Genomic DNA, 20893 nt, shown 5'->3' with positions numbered 1-20893 from the left:
GGTGTGGATTTTGGAGCCAGATGCTGGGTTTGAGTCCTGCCGTGCTGCTCCCCAACTGCAACTATGGGCTCATTACTTAACCTTCCTGAGCTTCAGTTTTCTCATGTACAAAATGGGAAAAAAATAATACATGTGTAGTGAGTGAAGACTGAATAGGATAGATAATGTGTTAAAGCACTTAGCACAATGCCTGGCATGTTTATTCAACAAATATGGAGTTGGTGCTAGGGTACGATAGAGAGATGGAGACAGTCCCTGCCTTCTCGTGGCCTGTAGTCTGGTAGGGAGACAGAGACAAAGAAGTAAACAGATACATGAAGGCATTCCAAACATATATGGCACGTACCATAGAAGAAGCAAAAAAAAAAGTCTGAGATGCATAAAAATAGAGATGGATGCCTTTTTAGGGAAGGCAGTTGGAAACAGTCCTTCTGGAAAGGGGAGAGGGAGCCAGCCCGGGAAGCTGGAGGCTGAGAGCTGACTGCAGAGCCTGAGCAAAGGCTCCATGGTGGAAAAGGGCACATGGTGTGTTCAGCGACCCAAAATAGGAACCAGGCTGAAGGGATTCGTGAGGAAAGAAAGGTGTGACCTGTAGAAGCTGGCTTAGGGGAGAACAGGTGTTTGGGGGGGGTTCTGAAGGAGGCTACTGGAATCACCCAGGTGAGCACGAACGAGGCTGCTGGTGGATGGGGAGAAAAGTGGGTGAGTTAGTTGTGTTGTAGGGCAGAATTGGTAGGACATGACCAGGGTTTGGATGTGGAAGGCAAGGCAATGAATAGGAAGAATCACAAACGGCCCCCGAGTTTCTGGCTTGAATAACCGCCTTGTACCTCTTGATTCTTTTGGAATATTCCAAACCTGTACAAATACTCCCCCCGCCTTTTTTTTTTAAAGCTCAACAGAGGCCATCTGGGCAGTGGGATTATGGGCCATTTTTGTTTCCATGTTTTTTTCTTTAATTCTCAAAAATGAAAACAGGGTTTTTTTTAGTGGGGATTGATGACATCATTAAAGAATCAAAAGGGTGAGTGTCGAGGAGCAAACCCCAAGATGTAGAAGTCAGGAATAGGACAACTCAGCCAAAAGGGAGGACAGGCCAGTGTGGAATGAAGAAAATCAAGAGAACGTGTCATGCAGGAAGCCAGCAATGAAGAACCATTCATGGAAGGAATGACAGTTGGGTGGAGGGTTACTGCGGGGTCCCATAAGGTGAGGATGGAAAGTGTTCCTTAGCTTTCGGGTCATCGGAGACCTTAGATGGGAAGTGAGAACCATGGCGAAGGGGCAGAAGCTGCTGAGGTAGACAGTTTTGCCTGGAGGTTTGGTAGTTGATGGTGAGAAAGAATCCCATCAAGGGAGGGTTTTGGTGTTGCTTTTAGATTTAAATGGAGCTACTAGAGCTTGTGTATAGGTACGTGGTCAACAGTAACCATCTTCTACATTTGTCATCTTCAGAGCTTCTGTTTTTCTACCTGCTCTATCATAGCCTTCCTTTTGTTTTATTTTTATTTTTAATTGTGCTAAAAACCACATAACATAAAATTTACCATTTTTTTCATTAATTTATTTGAGAGTGTGCGCGAGAGAGCACAATTTAGTCGTGTTAACATTGTTGTGCAGCCAAGCTCCAGAACCTTTTCATCCCATAAGACTCTAAACTCTACCCATTCCACAGTTACCCACTTCCCCTGCCCTCAGCCTCTGGCAACCACTATTCCACTTTCTGTTTCTTGTCACAGGCTTTACTTTGTTAGAGGCAGTAAGGCAATACTTCTTCATTATTCCTGTGGAAAAAAACAAGTTCCCACAGGGGTGAGATTACAATCAAAATTACAAAATACAAAGAAATAACCCACCATGAGCAAGAGTTTGAACAGATACAACAAACAGAAAAATTAGAGTTCAGAGCTTGAGATGATGGAGTAATAATTGGGGAATAGAAAAGTATTATGTTTAAAGTCATTAAACAAAAGAAGGAGCTGAAACCAAAAGAACAATATTTGGAAAAGAACCAGGTAGGATTTTTAAAATTACAAATTATAGCCATAGAAATGTAACACTTGATAGCATAAACAGATTAGTTAAAGCTGGAAAATCAAATGATGAACTTGAAGACCAATCGATGGAAATTCCAGAATAAAACAAAGATATATAAATAGATGGAATTAGATACAAAGACCAATCCATGCATACGTGATCAGATGATTTTTAACAAAGATGCCAAGACCATTCAATGGGGAAAGGACAGTCTTTTCAGTAATGGGTATTGGAAAACTGAATATCCATCCACATGCAAAAGAATGAAGTTGTACTCTTACCTCACACCATATACAAAAATTAACTGAAAGTGGATCAAAGACCTAAATGTAAGCCCTAAACAATAAAACTTTTAGAAGAAGACGTAAGGCAGAAGCTTCACGACATTGGATTTGGTAATGATTTCTTACACATGACACCAAAGGCATGGGCAACAAAAGAAAAAACAGACAAGCTGGACTTCACGAAAACTGAAAAATTATGTGCATCCGAAGATAATATCCACAGAATAAAAAGGCAACCCATGGAATGGGAGAAAATATTCACAAATCCTATGGGATAAGGGATTAATATCCAGAACATAGAACTCCTCTAAAACTCAGTAGCAAACAAACAACTGGATTCAAAAGTGGGCAAAGGACTTGAATAGATATTTCTCCAAGGAAGATACTCAGACGTACAATAAGGACATGAAAATATGCCCAACATCACTGATGATTAGGAAATATTTACGAAAAAACTATATTGGGATACCATCTCATACCCGTTAGGATGGCTACTATTAAAAAAAAAACAAACAAAACTAACAGGTGTCGGTGAGGGTACAGAAAAATTGGGACCCTTGTGCACCATTGGTGGGAATGTGAAATGGCACACCCACTATGGACAGAAAGTGCAGTGGTTCCTCAAAAAATTAAAAGTATCATATGATCCGGCAATGTCACTTCGGGATATACGTAAAAAGAACTGAAAACAAGATCTCCAAGAGCTATCTGCACACCCATGTTCATAGCAGCATTATTGACAAGAGCCAAAGGTGGAAGCAACCCAAATGTCCACCGACAAATGAGTGGAGAAGCAGAACGCGATATAGACAAACAATGGAGGATTACTCAGCCTTAAAAAGGAAGGAGGGTCTGACGGGTGCTACAACATGGATGAACCCTGAGGACACTATGCTAAATGAAATAAACCAGTCATACAGGCATACCTCAGAGATAGTGCAGGTTTGGTTCCAGACCCCACCACAAACTGAAGATCGCAATAAAGTGAATGAACAGGGTTTTTGTTTGTTTGTTGTACAGTACATATAAAAGTCATGTTTATACTGTAGTCTGTTAAGTGTGTAATGGCACATGTCTAAAAAAATGTACATGCCCTAATTAAAAAGAGTTCATCACTAAAGAGTACTAACCATCATCTGAGCTTTCAGCAAGTTGTAATCTTTTCGCTGGTGGAGGGTCCTGTCTTGATGTTGATGGCTGCTGACTGATGAAGGGTGGTGGCTGCCAGAGGTTGGGTGGCCGTGGCAATTTTTAAAAACGAGACAATGAAGTTTGCTGCATTGATTAACTCTTCCTTTCATGAGTGATTTCTCTGTGGCACCGGATGCTGTTTGATAGCGTTTCATCCACTTCTTTCCAAATTGGAGTCCATCCTCTCAGACCCTGCTGCTGCTTTATCTACTAAGTTCATGTAATATTCTAAATCCTTTGTAGTCATTTCAACAATCTTCACAGCATCTTCACCAGGAGTAGATTTTATCTCAAGAAACCACATTCTTTGCTCATCCATGAGAAGCAGCTGTTCATTCAAGTTTTATCATGAGATTGCAGCCATTCAGTCCCATGTTCAGGCTCCACTTCTGCTTCTAGTTCTCTTGCTGTTTCCACCACATCTCCAGTGACTTCCTCCACTGAAGTCTTGAACCCCTCAAAGTCATCCATTAAGGTTGGAATCAACTTCTTCCAAACTCCTGTTCATGTTGATATATTTTTTTTTTCTTAATTTTTTTTTTTTTAAGATTTTTATTTATTTGACAGAGACACAGCGAGAGAGGGAACACAAGCAGGGGGAGTGGGAGAGGGAGAAGCAGGCTTCCCGCTAAGCAGGGAGCCCAACGTGGGGCTCGATCCCAGGACCCTGGGATCATGGCCTGAGCCAAAGGCAGACGCTTAACGACTGAGCCACCCAGGCGCCCCTGTTCATGTTGATATTTTGACCTCTTCCCATGTTGATGAATGTTAATGGCATCTAGAATGGTGAATCCTTTCCAGAAGGTTTTCTTTTTTTTTCTTTTTTAAGATTTTTATTTTATTTTATTTTATTATTATTATTTTGAGAGAGAGAGAGGGCATGAGCAGGGAAGAGGGTCAGAGGGAGAAGCAGACTACCCGCTGAGCAGGGAGCCTGATGCGGGGCTCAATCCCAGGACCCCAAGATCATGACCTGAACCAAAGGCAGACGCTTAACCAACTGAGCCACCCAGGAGTCCCTTTCCAGAAGGTTTTCAATTTACTTTGCCCACATCCATCGGAAGAATAACTGTCTGTAGCAGCAATAGCCTAATGAAATGTATTTCTTAAATAGTAAGACCTGAAAGTTAAAATGACTCCTTGATCCATGGGTTGCAGAGTGGATGCTGTGTTAGCAGGCCTCAAAAGAACATTAATCTCACTGTCCATCTCCATCAGAGCTCTTGAGTGACGAGATGCATTGTCAATGTGCAGTACTATTTTGAAAGGAACCTTTTTTTCTGAGTAGTAGGTCTCAACAGTGGGCTTAAAATATTCCGTAAACTATGTTGTAAACAGATGTGCTGTCATCCAGGCTTTGATATTCCACTGATAGAGCACAGGCAGAGTAGATTTAGCATCATTCTTAAGGGCCCTAGGAATTCCAAACTGGTAAATGAGCATTGGTTTCCGCTTTAGTCACCAGCTGTGTTAGCCCCTAGCAAGAGAGTCAGACCTTTGAAGCCAGACATTGACTTCTGTCTAGCTATGGAAGTTCTAGATGGTATCTTCTCATATAAGGCCGTTTCACGTACACTGAAAATCCATTGTTGAGTGTAGCTGCGTTCATTAATGATCTTAGCTCATTCTTCGGGAGAACTTGCTGCAGCTTCCACATCAGCACTTGTTCCTTCACCTTGCACTTCGATGGTATGAAGATGGCTTCTTTCCTTAAACCTCCTGAACCAACCTCTGCTAGCTTCAGACTTTCCTCCAGCGGCTTCCTCACCTCTCAGCCTTCACAGAATTGAAGAGCATTAGGGCCTTGCTCTGGGCTAGGCTTTGGCTTAAGGGAATGTTGGGGCTGGTTTGGCATTCTCTCCAGACCATTAAACCTTTCTCCACATCAGCAATAAGGCTGTTTTGCTTTCTTATCATTTGTGTGTTCAGTGTAGCACTTTTCCTTTCCTTCAAGAACTTTTCCTTTGCATTCACAACTTGGCTGACTGGGGCAAGAGGCCTCACCCTCAGCCCTGTCTCAGCTTCTGAGAGGTCTTCCTCACTAAGCTCAATCATTTCTAGCTTTTGATTTCAAGTGAGAGACAAGGGACTCTTTCTTTCTCTTGAACACTTATAGGCCATTATAGGGTTATTACTTGGCCTAATTTTAATTTTTTTTTTTTAAGATTTTATTTATTTGTGAGAGAGAGAATGAGAGACAGAGAGCATGAGAGGGAGGAGGGTCAGAGGGAGAAGCAGACTCCCTGCTGAGCACGGAGCCTGATGTGGGACTCGATCCTGGGACTCCAGGATCATGACCTGAGCTGAAGGCAGTCGCTTAACCAACTGAGCCACCCAGGTGCCCTAATTTTAATATTTTTGTGTCTCAGGGAAGAGGGAGGACTGAGGAAAGGGAAGAGAGATGGGGGAACATCTGATTGCGGAGTAGTCAGAGTGCACACAACATTTCTCAATTAGGTTTGCTGTCTTAAATGGATGCAGTTTGTGGTGTCCCAAAACAATGACGACAGTAACATCAAAGATCACCGATCACAGATCATCTTAATAAGTATAATAATAATGAAAAAGTTGGAAATACTGCAAGACCAAAATGTGATGCAGACATGGTGCTGATAGACTTGCTTGACACAGGGTTGCTACAGTTTAATTTGTAAAAAATCGCAGTATCTGCAAAGCGCACTAAAGCAAAACACAATAAAACAAGGTATGCCTATATTGTGTGATTCCACTTATATGAGGTCCTTAGAGTAGTGAAAATCAGAGACAAAGTAAAATGGTGGTTGCCAGGGGTTGGGAGGGAGGAATGGGGAGTTATTTATTTTTTATTTCAGTTTCACAAGGTGAAGAAAGTTCTGGAGATGGATGGTGGTGATGGTTGCACAACTTTATGAATCTATTTAATACCATTAAACTGTAGGGGCGCCTGGGTGGCTCAGTCGTTAAGCGTCTGCCTTCAGCTCAGGTCATGATCCCAGGGTCCTGGGATCGAGCCCCACATCGGGCTCCCTGCTCGGCGGGAAGCCTGCTTCTCCCTCTCCCACTCCCCCTGCTTGTGTTCCCTCTCTGGCTGTCTCTCTCTCTGTCAAATAAATAAAAATAAAATCTCTTTTCTTTTTTTTTCTTTTTTTTTTTTAAAGATTTTATTTATTTATTTGAGAGAGAGAATGAGAGACAGAGAGCACAAGAGGGAAGAGGGTCAGAGGGAGAAGCAGACCCCCGCTGAGCAGGGAGCCTGATGTGGGACTCGATCCCGGGATTCCAGGATCATGACCCGAGCCGAAGGCAGTCGCTCAACCAACTGAGCCACCCAGGCGCCCAAAAATAAAATCTCTTTTAAAAAAAATACCATTAAACTGTACATATAAAAATGACTATATAGCTAAAAATATATATAAAAATTAATGGAGTAATAAGGGGGAAATTCTAAAGATGGTACATTTTATTTTATGTGTATTTAACCACAATAAATAAAAATGGGAAAAAGTAGAGATGGAATGTATGAAAGATCTAGGTCCTTACATGCATCCAGTAGGAAATACACAGAATAACAGACTGTTAGGGATGCAATATTCAGAGACATTTAATAAGAGACAGACACCTGAAGTAAGACACGAATCTCAGTATTCAGAAATTGTAATGAATATGTATTGGAGATTCTAGCCTGGGCAATTTTGGGGCAAGAAAAGAAAATATAAGGCATCCAGATTGGAAAGGAAGAAGTAAAACTATCTGTATTTGCAGATGACATGATTTTATCTACAGAAAACCCTAAGCAAAATGCACGCATGCACGCACGCGCGCCCGCGCGCACGCGCACACACACACACACACACACACACACTGACACTACTAGAGCTAATAAATGAGTTCTGAAAAGTTGCAGGATGCAACATCAGTACACAAAACTCAGTTGCATTTCCGTAACACTAGCAATGAACAATCTGAAAATGAAATTAAGAAAACAGTTCCATTCGCCCTGCCAACAAAAAGAATAGTCACTAGTAAATTGAACCAAAGAAGGCTGAAACTTGTACATTGAAAACTACAAAACGTTGGTGAAGGAAATGAAAGAATACCTAAGTAAATGAAAAGATTTCCCATGTTCATGGATTAGAAGGCCCAGTATTGTCTGATGGCCGCACCCCCCAAAGTGATTGAACTGGCCGTTCTTGCAGATTGGACAAGCCGATCCTAAGATTCATATGGAGATGCAAAGGACCCCAAATAGTCAAAACAGGCTTGGGAACGAACAGGGTAGGATGACTCACCCTTCAATAACAGCAGTAAAACCCTGAAAACCGTGAAATGATATCATCAAAGTGTTTGGAGGGCAATGCCAGTCCTTACCCAGCTAAGCTAGGGCTCAATAAAGAGAACAGATTAAAACACTGAGAGACATCACTGATCACAGACTGTCGCTGAAAAAATCAGTGGTATCAAAACAATGGTGAGCAAAGAAATTGACAAATGTGGATAACTCTAAACTAGCACTGACTACAAATAAAAAAATGCGACCAGTTTGCACAGTACAAAATTAGGTAGAAATAAAATACTGAATAGTAATAAGAGGTGAGGTTGGGAGAGGGTTTTCTTAGTTTAAACAATCTAGACATCAGGGAAGAGGGTGGGAGATAGCTGATTAAGTTAAAATTTTAAAGTTGGTATGCATGTTGACATTTTAAGGGGACTAACCGAGAGAGAGGAAATAGAATGTATTTCCAAGCCAGTGGCCCAGATAAAAAAGGGAATTAAGAAAACAAGATCAATTCAACATAAGGCAGTGAAAATAATGAAGATCATGAAGCAAAAAAGAAAGCATTATAATTCATACAGAATAAGATGGTGGAATTAAATCCAAATACAGTTGCCCCTTGAACAACACAGGTTCGAACTGCCTATATGTAGAGTTTTGTATGTAGAGTTTTTCCAGTAAAGTACCATAAGTGCATTTTCTCTTCTTTATGATCTTCTTAATGACTTTTTTTTCCCAGCTTACTTTATTGTAAAAAGACAGTACATAATACATAAGTCGTTTAAAATATGTGTTAATCAACAGTATATGTTATCAGTAAGGATTCTGGTTAACAGTAGACTATGAGGGCGCCTGGGTGGCTCAGTCGGTTAAGCGTCTGCCTTCGGCTCAGGTCATGATCCCGGGGTCCTGGGATCGAGCCCCGCATGGGGTTCCCTGCTCTGCGGGAAGCCTGCTTCTCCCTCTCTCACTCCCCCTGCTTGTGTTCCCTCTCTCGCTGTCTCTCTCTGTCAAAAAATAAAATCTTTAAAAAAAAAACAAAAAAAACAGTAGACTATGAGCAGTTAAGTTTGGGGGGAATAAAGGGGTAATTTTTTCCTCAGGGTTACGCTGCTTTTTTTTTTTTTGCCACTTAACATCTTCACATAAACATTTTTCATTTTTTAAAGGCTTTTCTGAAGAACAGTTAAAAATCCGATTTGCCTCGGTGTGATCAGCACCTGCATATAGGCCTGTTCACATCATTGCTTCACTGTGACTGGACTTGGCCTTGGTTTTCAGTTTTTCATGATCACCAGTATTGTTTCAGTGAATATCTTCCTAACACATAGAATTGTATCCTTGAGAATATAATCTCAAATGAAAATTTTGTTAGAAATGAGTATTCCCCCCAAAAAATCTTTGTTAATTGAACATATGAAAAATGGGTACTTTATTTTAATTTTTTCTAATTAGTGAGGTTGGCTATCTTTAAGTAGTTTTCTCTTAATTACCTGTTTATATCCTTTGCCTGTTTATAAGTTTGGGCTCTAGTGAGGTTCTTTTTCTTATCAATTTATATGAACTCTTTATACTCGAAAATTATTTTATATTTATTATAAAGACTTATTTATTTTAGAGAGCAAGTGAATGAGCGTGAGCAGGCGGGGGTAGGCAGAGGGAGAGGGGGAGAGAGTCTCAAGCAGACCCCCCACTGAGCATGGAACCTGACACAGGCCTCCATCTCGGGACACTGAGATCATGACCTGAGCTGAAATCAAGTCCGACACTCAACGGACTGAGCCACCCAGGCGCCCCTAGACTCGAAAGTTGTTTATATCAGTTGTATTTGTGGCAAATTCCTCTCACTGCCTTCCTTTAAATTTTTATGTATTCTTAATGTTTTATTATAAAAGCAATTCATACTAAGCAGCACATAGTATGCTCACATAGTTCAGGGGGTTACAAACTGAAAGTAAATTTGCTTCCTCCTTTTGAGGCTGGTTCCCCAGAGCTGGCCACTTTGGAACCGTTTCTGGTTTTAGTTCTGATGATTGACCCCAGAGCTTTATTCCTACATTTCTTACCGCCTTTGACTCCCTGTTAGAGAGGATGAGGATTACCACTCACTTTCCACAACATCTCCCTCTACTTTGAGGTGGTGGTTATTTCTCCTTCTCTTGGTTGTTACTTTTGTGACCCGAAATAATAAAGGTAGACCTCTCTTCCTTGACCCATCAACTTCATAGACACTGCAACTTAATCTCTTAAGTTAAAAGATGAGGAACATTGTGTACTTATATTTCTTTACATCTCTCTTCTTAGTTGCCTCCCAGATCCCATAAGGTATTAATAACAGCCACATGCCATGGGACAGGCACCATTCTAAACACTTTACAAAGAGTAACTCACGGAATGCCATGTGAGGTACTTCATGCTATTTCCCACCTGTCTACGGACAGAGAAACTGGGATCCAGAGAAGGGAATTTGTCCAAGTTCAGGGAAGTAACTGGCTAAGATCTGATCCCAGAGGCCTCCCCTCAGAGTTCAAGTTCTTAATCATGGCGTCATGCTGCCTTTCAGCTCTGTCCTTGTCTTTATTTTGTAAAGGCTATAACCTTTGAATTGTGTTCCGTCATCTCTTTCATGTTTTAGAACTTGTCTGAAAGTCTAGAAACCAATAAGTAACACTTAATATTAGGATTGTTTGTATAGAATCATGTGCGGACCCAAGTGATAGTCTGCATTGGATGGGGACGAAATATCCCAGTAGACACCTAGACTTCCACCGGAAAGAGACTTTTACAAGTAAAAGGTGGTGTGTATTATTTTTTTCTTGCTTTCATCAGTTATCAAAATCATGTATTTTAGTTTGCTTCATATTTAGACTATGGCTTTTCTCTACAGCCTTTTTTTAAGTTTTGGAGGCCTTTTTCATAGGGTTTATTTCTTGTCGACAGAGCGGCGTATACCCTCACCCTTCTACTGAGGTCACGCAGTGTTAGACCGTTTGGTAAGATTCCCTTTTCTTCTTGAAGAGCTTAGGGCTCTTTGATTCCCTGCTTTAATTTGTGTCCCTGAGCTCTAGACTTCTTCCTGGGGTGCCCCACAGCTGTCATACCACAATTATTTTTCTTTTTTTTTCTTTTCTTTATTTATTTATTTTAATACCACAATTATTTTTCACTGTCCTCATGAGTTAAGTCTACAGTTTCTTGGATCTCACTTCTACTTTATTATATTCCTTTAAAAACATATTTGGATTATTGGGGCGCTTGAGTGGCTCAGTTGGTTAAGCATCCGACTCTTGATTTCAGCTAACATCATAATCTCAGGGTTGTGAGTTCAAACCCCACATTGGGCTCCGCACTGAACGTGGATCCTACTCAAGATTCTCTCTCTCTCCCTCTCCTACTGCCCCTCCCCACCCTCTTAAAAAAAATTTGGATTATTTAGTCAAAGAACTTTTTCCTAAGATTATATGGAAGATAAACTGTGAGCCATGCATACTTGAAAGAGCCTTTATTTTGCCCATATACTTGCTCAGTAACTTGGCTGAGTATAGAATTGTAGGTTCAAAGCAGTCTTCCCTCAGAATTTTTAAGGCATTACTGTATGTTCATCTGGCATTGAGTTACTCATGTGAAGTCTGATCTTAATCTGGTTATTATTCCTTTGTGACAACATGGTTTTTCTCTTTGAAAGTTCTAGCATTTATTTCTTTATCCATGTAGTTGTGAAATTTCTCAAGTGTGTTTTTCTGTGAAGGTTCTTCTTTGCTTACCCTGCTTATCAGCATTTGGTATACCCTTTCTGACTCAAGACTTGTTTCTCTCAACTCTGAGAAGTTTTAAAAATATTACTCTTTCTCCCTTTCCTGTACCTTTTTTCTATTCTCTCTTTTTAATTTCCTATTAGGTGGCGATTGACCTCCAGTACTGAACTTGTTTTTTTTTCATCCAGTAAAAAAATCTCTGTCTTTTTGCTATTAAATCTTTTCACTTTTGTTTTTAATTTCAAGAACCCTTTCTTTTTCTCTTACAATCCCTTCTTTATGGGAACCTGTTCTTGTTTTATGCTGCATTATCTGTTAAATGTCTTAGGATACTAAGTGAACCTTCAAACGTTCTCTTCCGTACTTTCTTTTTTTTTTTTTTTAAAGATTTTATTTATTTATTTGACAGAGAGAGACACAGCGAGAGAGGGAACACAAGCAGGGGGAGTGGGAGAGGGAAAAGCAGGCTTCCCGCCGAGCAGGGAGCCGGATGCGGGGCTCGATCCCAGGACCCTGGGATCATGACCTGAGCCAAAGGCAACTGCTTAACGACTGAGCCACCCAAGCGCCCCTCTTCCATGCTTTCAATCACCTCATTGTTCCCTCTGAGCTCAGTTGGTCTTTTATTTATCTTGGTCTTTTTTTGGGATATGTTCTTTGGTTTTCCTCAAAGATCTGATGATCTTTATTAGTCCCTTTGTACTTATGAGAGAATCAATACAGTGATTTATAAATGGCTGGCATGGCTTTTCTGACCTTGTTATTTGGGAATTTTTCTCCAACAGACCTTTCCCCTAAGTGGGAAGGACCAGTAGGGAACGGAGTACAAAGGTGGTATCTATCAAGTGACATCTTCATTTTAGGGTTTGTGGGCGAGGAACGGGGAGCAGGCAGCCTGACCTCCTCAGCCAACTGCTGCTCCACCCCACCGTCCCCAAGACAAGAAGGGCTTGGTTCTGAGGTGCTCATACCACACAGGGAGCTCCCCCACTTTGCTTTTCTATTTTAGCCTAGTCTCTCTGTGTGAGGTGAGGCTGCGAGGGAGGTCCAGGTAGGCAGCGGGATCTGGCTGTGCTGTTTGTAGTGAGTCTGTCTGTCTGTCTGTCTTTCTCTCTATATATAATTTTATTTATTTATTTATTAATTTTTATTTATTTTTTTTTTACCAATTCAGGCCAGTTATCAAAACAGTAACAAGTTAGAGGTCGTTGGGAAGATGCTGTTTCGAGTAGGAATGAGAAGTTCAAGCTGATGTATAAATTGTCAGCAGACATGACAGCTAAAACCAGAGTTTTCTGTAACAACCTGAACAGATCCCGAGGGCCACACTGTTTTACAGAATAATAATAGGAGGTCAAAAGGATGACCCTGAAGGGTGAATAATGGTCTATTCGAGAAGCAAGGAAGCTTATAGCTTCAGATTTCCATAATGAATGATGAAAAATAAAATTTTGTTATTTTGAAGGGATATAAGTCAGTGTCCTGGATTATTAGCTGTATGGGATATTGGACGTGATGGAGTTAATGGAGTCCGATTCCATCAATGTTGATGGAGTTCCTATGGTATGCCAGGCTTTGTTCTAAGTGCTTTTTCACAGGGTTCATTTAATTTTTACAGATTATTATTTATATAATTGTAATACATTAAATCTCTTTTAGAATGTAGCTAGGTTGAATTAAGTCTTGATGGTATGTGTTTAGCCAATAAAGGAGATGCTTTGTCTTCAAGTCCCGCTTCATTAAGGGATTCTGCCCTGATGTACTTGACAACAGGGAGCAGTCAGGGCAGCCCCTAGATTTCTTCAGCAATGAAGAAATTGGGAGTCAGTGAGACTGAGCAGTTTGATTATGCTCACATGGCTCGGATGTGATAGAACCAGTTCTAGAACACAGATTACTGTCTCTAGGGTTCCCATGCGTTTGGACTCTGGGGCACTAATATTCTAACCGTCAGGCTCTCTGACTTCTTATGATTTGTGATTGTTCATTCTCAGCTGCCCCTTGGCTTCGGTGTGGCGGCGAGTGTCCGCGTGGGCAATGCTCTGGGTGCAGGGAATGCTGAGCAGGCTCGGCACTCCAGCGTCACCGTTCTCCTGTGTGCGGGTGAGTTCGAGCAGTTCCGCTCCCCGGCGCCTGCCCTGAGTTTTGTCTGTTAAGTTAAAATACATACATCAGAATTTCTCTAGGGAATTGATTTACCTGTATAAACTCAACTGAAGTATTCCTTAAGCTCTTTCCAGTTTATTCAGTTAAATAAAACTTCTCATTATGATTTTCTATCATTAGGTACCAATGACATAATGTTACACTTGGTACTGTTGAAAAGTGTTCCAGTTGTTATCATCTGCAGGCTTATTTTCTGACCAAAGTCTCGGTGACTGCTTCTCCACGTTCCTGGATCCCTGCCTCCTCTAGCAGCTTTAATGTTGTGGAATCTGAGCAGTTAGAGAAGATTCTGATTGTATTGACATCTTACTGACATCTTTCCTATGAATCTGCCTTAGAAAAAGGAGTCAGAATCATATGATCATCTTTGCTCTCTTCATAGACAGTTAAGAAGAAACACTTTAAATTATCACATTTCTATTTTTTTTTAAAGATTTTATTTATTTATTTGACAGAGAGACAGAAGAGCACAAGCAGAAGGAATGGCAGAGGGAGAGGGAGAAGCAGGCTCTGCACTGAGCAGGGAACCCGATGCGGGACTTGATCCCAGGACCCTGGGATCATGACCTGAGCCGAAGGCAGATGCTTAACCATCCGAGCCACCCAGGCGCCCTAAATTATCACATTTCTTAACTCTTTGACACAACTATCTCCTGAGGATCCAGCACTAGGATTTATTACACTTGGGAGAATTTTCATTTCCGGTTGCTTCTTCTGTATTTTCTAGGTGTTTGCGCACTCGTAGTGGGCGTTTTAATTGCAGCTTTGAAAGATGTGGTTGCCTACATATTTACCAGTGACAGGTATGTATTCCTCTTTTTGAGAAATGTTTTCTGTTTCATGCTTGCTTTTTTTTTTTTTTCAGTGTACTTTTCTGGTTCTAAGAGGTGAGTACTATTTTTCTTCGCAGGAAAATCCGCAGTGCAGCCAGGAATGAGAACCACAGTACTAAATTTGAATGAATTTGGGTGAAGGAAGCCCATGGTAACCATCCCCATTCCTCCAATACCCAGTTTCTTTATTTATCAAACCTGAGTGGGGTTTCTCTTGTGCTCAATGCTGGTTTTGTTCAGAGAGACACAGAAAAAGCACATGGAATATCTTCATCCCCAGAAAGGCACCTCCCAGTGCATAGCACATGGACTCCCTGCACACCTGAATCAAAAGGGCGGAATTTGTATAGATCACTAACTCAATCTTAGGTTGAATTTTACCATGTTTTCTGTAATTATGTGTTTGCACAATTATCTTGATATAATGAAGTGTCTTTTGAATAAACCAGATCCTCTTTATGAAAAAGCTTCAGTAATTTGCACTGGTTGCCTCAGATTACTCCTCTGAAGAAATTCATTTTTTTTTTAAGATTTTATTTCTTTGATAGAGCGAGAGAGCACAAGCAGGGGTAACAGCAGAGGGAGAGGGAGAAGCAGGCTCCCCACCAAGCAGGGAACCGGATGTGGGGCTCAATCCCAGGACCCTGGGATCATGACCCGAGCCGAAGGCAGACACCTAACCATCTGAGCCACCCAGGTGCCCCGAAATTCGGTTTTATTACTGAATAATACTTTTGACAAACACCTCTCAGAGATCAGCACTAGCACTGGGCCAGTTTGAGTCAGATGAAATAAAGACAGCCTTTCAAGTGGAGTCTTCTAAGGAACAACCAGACAGGTGGTCTATCTGCAAAATAATAACTGTTCTTTGGGAATGAAGCTTTCAAAAAGTTCAACTCATTCTTCCTCCTCCAGTCTTGGAAATATGGGCTGTTATTTTTCAAGGTTACAGCTGAGCTGGGAGCAGGGGATGGTACTAAGGTCAGTTGCAACACCACAAAGCTCATCATTATTACCAAGATGCATCAACTTTTCTTGAAGAAACACTTCCCAGGTCACTGTAAGCCTTTGGTTAATTTCCAGAGTTCTGAAAAAATTGATTCTGACAATATTTGTCAGTTTCTGACATTTTTATCTTTTACCTGTGCATGGGCCATACTTTCCTCTTTCTTTGAATGCTTGTGATTTTTTTGTTGAAATTACCTTTTGAATATTGTAATGAGATAACTCTGGAAATCAGATTCTCTTTCCTTGGGTACTGCTGTTCTTGCTTGTTCTCGTTGCTGTTCTGCAGTTGTCCATTTGTTTAGTGATTTTCCAAACCACTTTTTACAAAGACTGTTTTCCCTGTCATGCATGGTGTCTCTTATCTCCTCAGTCAGCCAGTGGCCTGACAGATTTCCTTAAATGTCTTGATCCAATAAGAAAAGAAATATTTTTTATTTTTTTATTTTTTTAAGATTTTATTTATTTACCTGACAGAGAGAGACAGCGAGAGAGGGAACACAAGCAACAGGCAGAGGGAGAGGGAGAAGCAGGCTTCCCCCCGAGCAGGGAGCCTGATGCGGGGCTCAATCCCAGGACCCTGGGATCATGACCTGAGCCGAAGGCAGATGCTTAACGACTGAGCCACCCAGGCGCCCCAAAAAGAAATATTTTTTAGAAGTTCTGTCTCTTTAAATTATTTGACCGGCACTGCATGGGAAGGCACTTCAGTCCAAAAGGGTTGAGACAGTGGGCAGCCTTTATCCCTATCCCTTAGTGAACTGCCAAGGAGAGCAAAACATGCAACTCTGATTTTTGGAGGAAGCGATCCTTATTGTCCAACATGCAGCCAGTAAGCCACATCAGGAATGCAGGCAGCCGTCCCTGCAGCTGCCTGTCCTGGGACCAGGGGATGGGAAATGGTAGCTACTCTGCAAAACACCGAAATTCATGCATACTTACTAGCCTCTTGCTTCACCAAGCACTCTTGCTGCAAGTTTTCAGCTGGACTCCAGAGTTCTGAAAATAGTTGATTTTGACCTTTCCTGCCAGTTCAAGAATTGTTTTGGTAAAAGGATTGATTCTTGGAGCTTCCTAGTCCACCAGATACAGACTTTTCATACTAATCTGTTACTCTTTTGAAGGAAAAATTTTTTTTCTGGAGCTCTTTCAGATATTCTTTTTGTCCTTGGATGGGCTTAGGTATAGGTGAGTCTTTTTTCTTTTGTTCAGTGTGGCACTTGACAGACTTTCAGGCTGAAGCACTGGATTTTTCTTTAGTTCTGGGTAATTTATATAAATGGTAGAACTTACGGGTTAATCCGAATTGTCTCTTTCCTCTCATTTTCTGTCTCTATGTTTTGGCATATTTCCTCAGCTTTATCTTTCAAATTGAAATTTAGGGTTTTGCCAAGTCTATTTCCTTATCTGGTCCTTAAATAGAAAATTTTATTTTAGTGTTCATCTTTTTCGTTTCATTTTTTTTTTTCCATCTGCTTCTTTTTCCTTGCGTTCTGTGTTTGCTTAGAGAAATGTCAACTCTTTGTGTCAACTATTCTGCACCCTCATTTTGGTCTTTCGTTTTTTTGTGCTGTGGATTTTCTTCAGTGGCTGGTGAACACTGGGTTAATGTCCGTTTGAAGGAAAGACCACATTGTCGTTTTGATTAGTAGAGAATAGTGTACAGAGTAGGTCACTTTACAGTCCTATGTCTATGCCAAAGAGGTGACTCCTGGTGAGAGGGCTGACCCCAGGCTGTAGTGGTGGTCCTGTCGACCAGCAGTCTTCCCATTTAGGGTGAATGGTAGGGAAGCAGGACAACTTCCTTCAGGGAGCATATGATTGCCTGTCTCATGTCTTCACAACCACATTGGCTCCATCGTGCAGGACCTTAGTCACCTCCAGCTCTGCTGTGTCTCTCTCCAAAATCTCAGGACCTCCGCTGTAGTCCCTCCCCAGGCAGATCTCCCACCATAATCAGAGTTCAGAGGATCCATGAATGTTTCCTGTATGAACACTGACTTTCAACTCCAGTTTTGAGGAAGACTCCCATTCACAGGGGAAGATTACCATACACAGGCTGAAACCTTTTTTTCCAACCTGCACATTTTTATATTTATAAACAAAACTTCAACAGTTATCCTCCATAGCGGCAGCCTAGACCGTGTCCCTTTTACCCCAAATTCTAACTAACAGAACTTAAATTAGTGAGGCTTTATTGTGTACTCGTTTTGTCAAATAGAAAAGTAGTGTTTTCACCGAAATACCTGATCAATTTCTTAGGTTTGTCAGAGCCGTAGTTAATTAGTACTCCATTTATATGTGATTTTTGAGTCGCTGACTACTTTCTTTTCCTCCAACAGAGATATTATTTACCTTGTGAGCCAAGTGATGCCTATTTTTGCTCCCTTTCATCTATTTGATGCACTTGCGGTGAGTATTTGGAGTGATTTTACTCTGTCTAATATACATGGCAAAATTTGTGTTTCTAACTTTTGAATTAAACGTCTGTGATTTCATCTTTGAGAAGAGAGAGCTCTTGCTTCAGGCATTCTTAGCCATTTGTGGAAAAGATGGGTTACGGTAGAGTATAGCATCTCAGGGTGGAAGAAACCAGAGTCATCCAACCTCCTCTTCTTTATCTGGGGCCTGAATGCCCTGTGTGACATCCTAACCAAGTGATCAGGTGATCTCTGCTATATTGTCCAAGGCAGGCCAGGCCACCCTTGAGTTAACTCTGACCACTAAAAAGTCTTTCCCTAGGCTGATTTTCTCTAGATTTGTAGGTATTTGAAAACCCTTCTTCTGTACCCTGGAATGATGCCTTCAGGCTTATTCCCAATTTCAGCAATTAGTCCTCATGAGGTGATTTCTAGGTACATTTGCCATCTTGCTTTTTCCCCCCAAGGAATTTCTTGTTTGTTAACGTCACTCTGAAGATGTGGTACCCAATTGAACACTGGCTGTGTTAAGAATAATGTGGAAGAAAACAAGACGATCGTTGCCACTCTGGTTCTGGGCATTTTTGAAGCCCATGATCGCATTAATATTTTTCAGCCATGATACCAGACTAGTTTCTGCTGAGATTTCCATCAGTGAAGCTCTACATTTTTTAACATGTGCTTTTACAAAATATTTTTTAAAGACTTATTTATTTTGGTAGGGAGGGGCAGAGGGAGAAGGAGAGAGAAACTTAAGCAGACTCTGCACTGAGTGTGGATCCGGACGCAGGGCTCGATCCCACAACCCTGAGATCATGACCTGAGCCCAAATAAGAGTCAGATGCTTAACCTACTGAGCCACCCAGCCTCCTGACAAAATATTTTTAAATAGAGATTTAAATAATGTTACCTGATGGCTTTCTGATGAAAGCTGTTAATGTAACCTTAGAAGCAAAACGTTTTTTTTTATCTCTTACATAATGTGTAGTTTTCGTTTTGAGAACTGACCGTATCCAGACTTGTGATGTATTAACGTAGTATTCCAAACCTGATGTGATGACGGGTAAATGATTGCAATGTTGGTTTTGGTATTCCTCTCTTTAGGGCACCTGCGGGGGCGTCCTTCGAGGTACAGGAAAACAAAAGATTGGTGCTATCTTGAATGCCATTGGTTATTATGTTTTTGGCTTTCCCATTGGAGTATCTCTGATGTTTGCTGCTAAACTTGGGATAATAGGTATGTTTTTGATTCTTCTGTGATCAACCTCAAATCTCATCTGTCTTATTAAGATAAACTGCTTGACATATAAAGCAGTTGACTGGAAAGTAACCCCTGTGGCATCATTTTCTCCTGAAACAGTTACTCCCTGCGTCCTCTGTACAACAACACTGGAAATGTGGTCTTGAACGAAATAGACATGATCTGGGCCCTCCGGATGAGGCCAGGCTTAATTAATTAGTCAGTAATTCCATTTGGGTTCCGTCCTGCAAGAGAGAAGAGCTTGGTCCTGTGAGCACCCGTTGTGGGTTGGAGGACGGAGTTGCCGGAACTGCCTTGCCCTGAAGTAGTCGTGCATTAGCCTCAGACCCGCAACATGACCAATCACCTAGGTGACGTGAACACCACTTACTGAAAAACTATTCTTTGCCCACTGAATGACCTTGGCATACTTGTTGAAAATTAGTCGGCTGTAGATATATGAGTTTATTTCTGGACTCTTTCTTCTAGTTAGTCTCTATGTCTGGCTCATACCAGGACCACTCTGTTTTGATTACTGTAGCTGTGTAATAAGTTTTGAGATCAGGAAGTGTAAGCCTTCCAGCCTTGTTCTTTTTAAATTTTGTTTTGGCTATTTGAGGATCCTTGGAATTCCATATGAATTTGAGGGTCAGGTTTTCCGTTTTTGCAAAAAAACCCAAAAACCATTAGAATTTTTATCTGCATTGAATCTGTAAACTGCTTTGGAGAGAATATTGGAATCTTAACAATAATAAGTCTTCCAGCCCATGAACACAGGATGTCTTTCCATGTATTTGGGTCTTTAATTTCTTACAGCCAGTGTTTTGTAATTTTCAGTGTTTTTTCACTTCCTTGGTTAAGTTTATTTATTTTATTATTTTTTAAAGATTTTATTTATTTATTTGACAGAGAGAGACACAGCAAGAGAGGGAACACAAGCAGGGGGAGTGGCAGAGGGAGAAGCAGGCCTCCTGCTGAGCAGGGAGCCTGATGTGGGGCTCGATCCCAGGACCCTGGGACCATGACCTGAGCCGAAGGCAGATGCTTAACGACTGAGCCACCCAGGCGCCCCCCTTGGTTAAATTTGTTCCTAGATATTTTATTCTTTTGGACACAGTTGTGTATAGAATTATTTTCTTAATTTCCTTTTCAGATTGTTCCTAAATGTGAGACCCCAAACCATAAAACTCCCAAAAGAAAATATAAACAGTAATCTCTTAGACATATTTATGGACATATCTCCTCAGGCAAGGAAAACAGAAACAAAAACAAAAAACTACTGGGACTACAACCAACATAAGAAGTTTTCACACAGCAAAGGAAACCATCAAAAAACCAAAAAGGCAATCTACCGAATAGGAGAAGATATTTGCAAGTGATGTATCTGTTAAGGGATTAATACCCAAAATATCTATAAAAAAGTTGGGTATTAATCCCTTAATTCAGATTGTTTTATGGTTTGGGGTCTCACATTTAGGCCTTCACTCCATTTAAAGTTAATATTTGTGTATGGTATAAAAAGTGGTCTAGTTTCATTCTTTTTCATGTAGCTATCCAGTTTCCCCAAAACCATTTATTAAAAAGACTCTTCTCTTGGCCTTCCTTTCCAATTTTAATGCCTTTTATTTCTTTTTCTTGCCTTATTATTATGGCAAGAACTTCTACAATAGGGTTTTAACATTTTTCTATATTCTTCTACAGTACTTTTAT

General features: G+C 40.9%; 1 protein-coding gene across 1 annotated transcript in view; it reads left to right on the top strand.

Moving 5' to 3' along the window:
- The window catches only part of LOC118523708 (multidrug and toxin extrusion protein 2), a 53612-nt gene that overhangs the window by 24608 nt on the left and 8111 nt on the right, over nucleotides 1-20893 (top strand). Inside the window, exons 10-13 of the mRNA XM_078067995.1 lie at nucleotides 13514-13622; nucleotides 14413-14488; nucleotides 17866-17935; nucleotides 19048-19180. Coding sequence (XP_077924121.1) covers nucleotides 13514-13622; nucleotides 14413-14488; nucleotides 17866-17935; nucleotides 19048-19180 — 388 coding nt within the window. The remainder of the gene's footprint in view (nucleotides 1-13513; nucleotides 13623-14412; nucleotides 14489-17865; nucleotides 17936-19047; nucleotides 19181-20893) is intronic.

The sequence above is a fragment of the Halichoerus grypus genome, chromosome 2, assembly GCF_964656455.1.
Source record: "Halichoerus grypus chromosome 2, mHalGry1.hap1.1, whole genome shotgun sequence".
In the NCBI taxonomy this organism is placed as follows: domain Eukaryota; kingdom Metazoa; phylum Chordata; class Mammalia; order Carnivora; family Phocidae; genus Halichoerus; species Halichoerus grypus.
The sequence above is the reverse complement of the archived record's forward strand: the minus strand, read 5'-3'. Positions and strand labels throughout refer to the sequence as shown.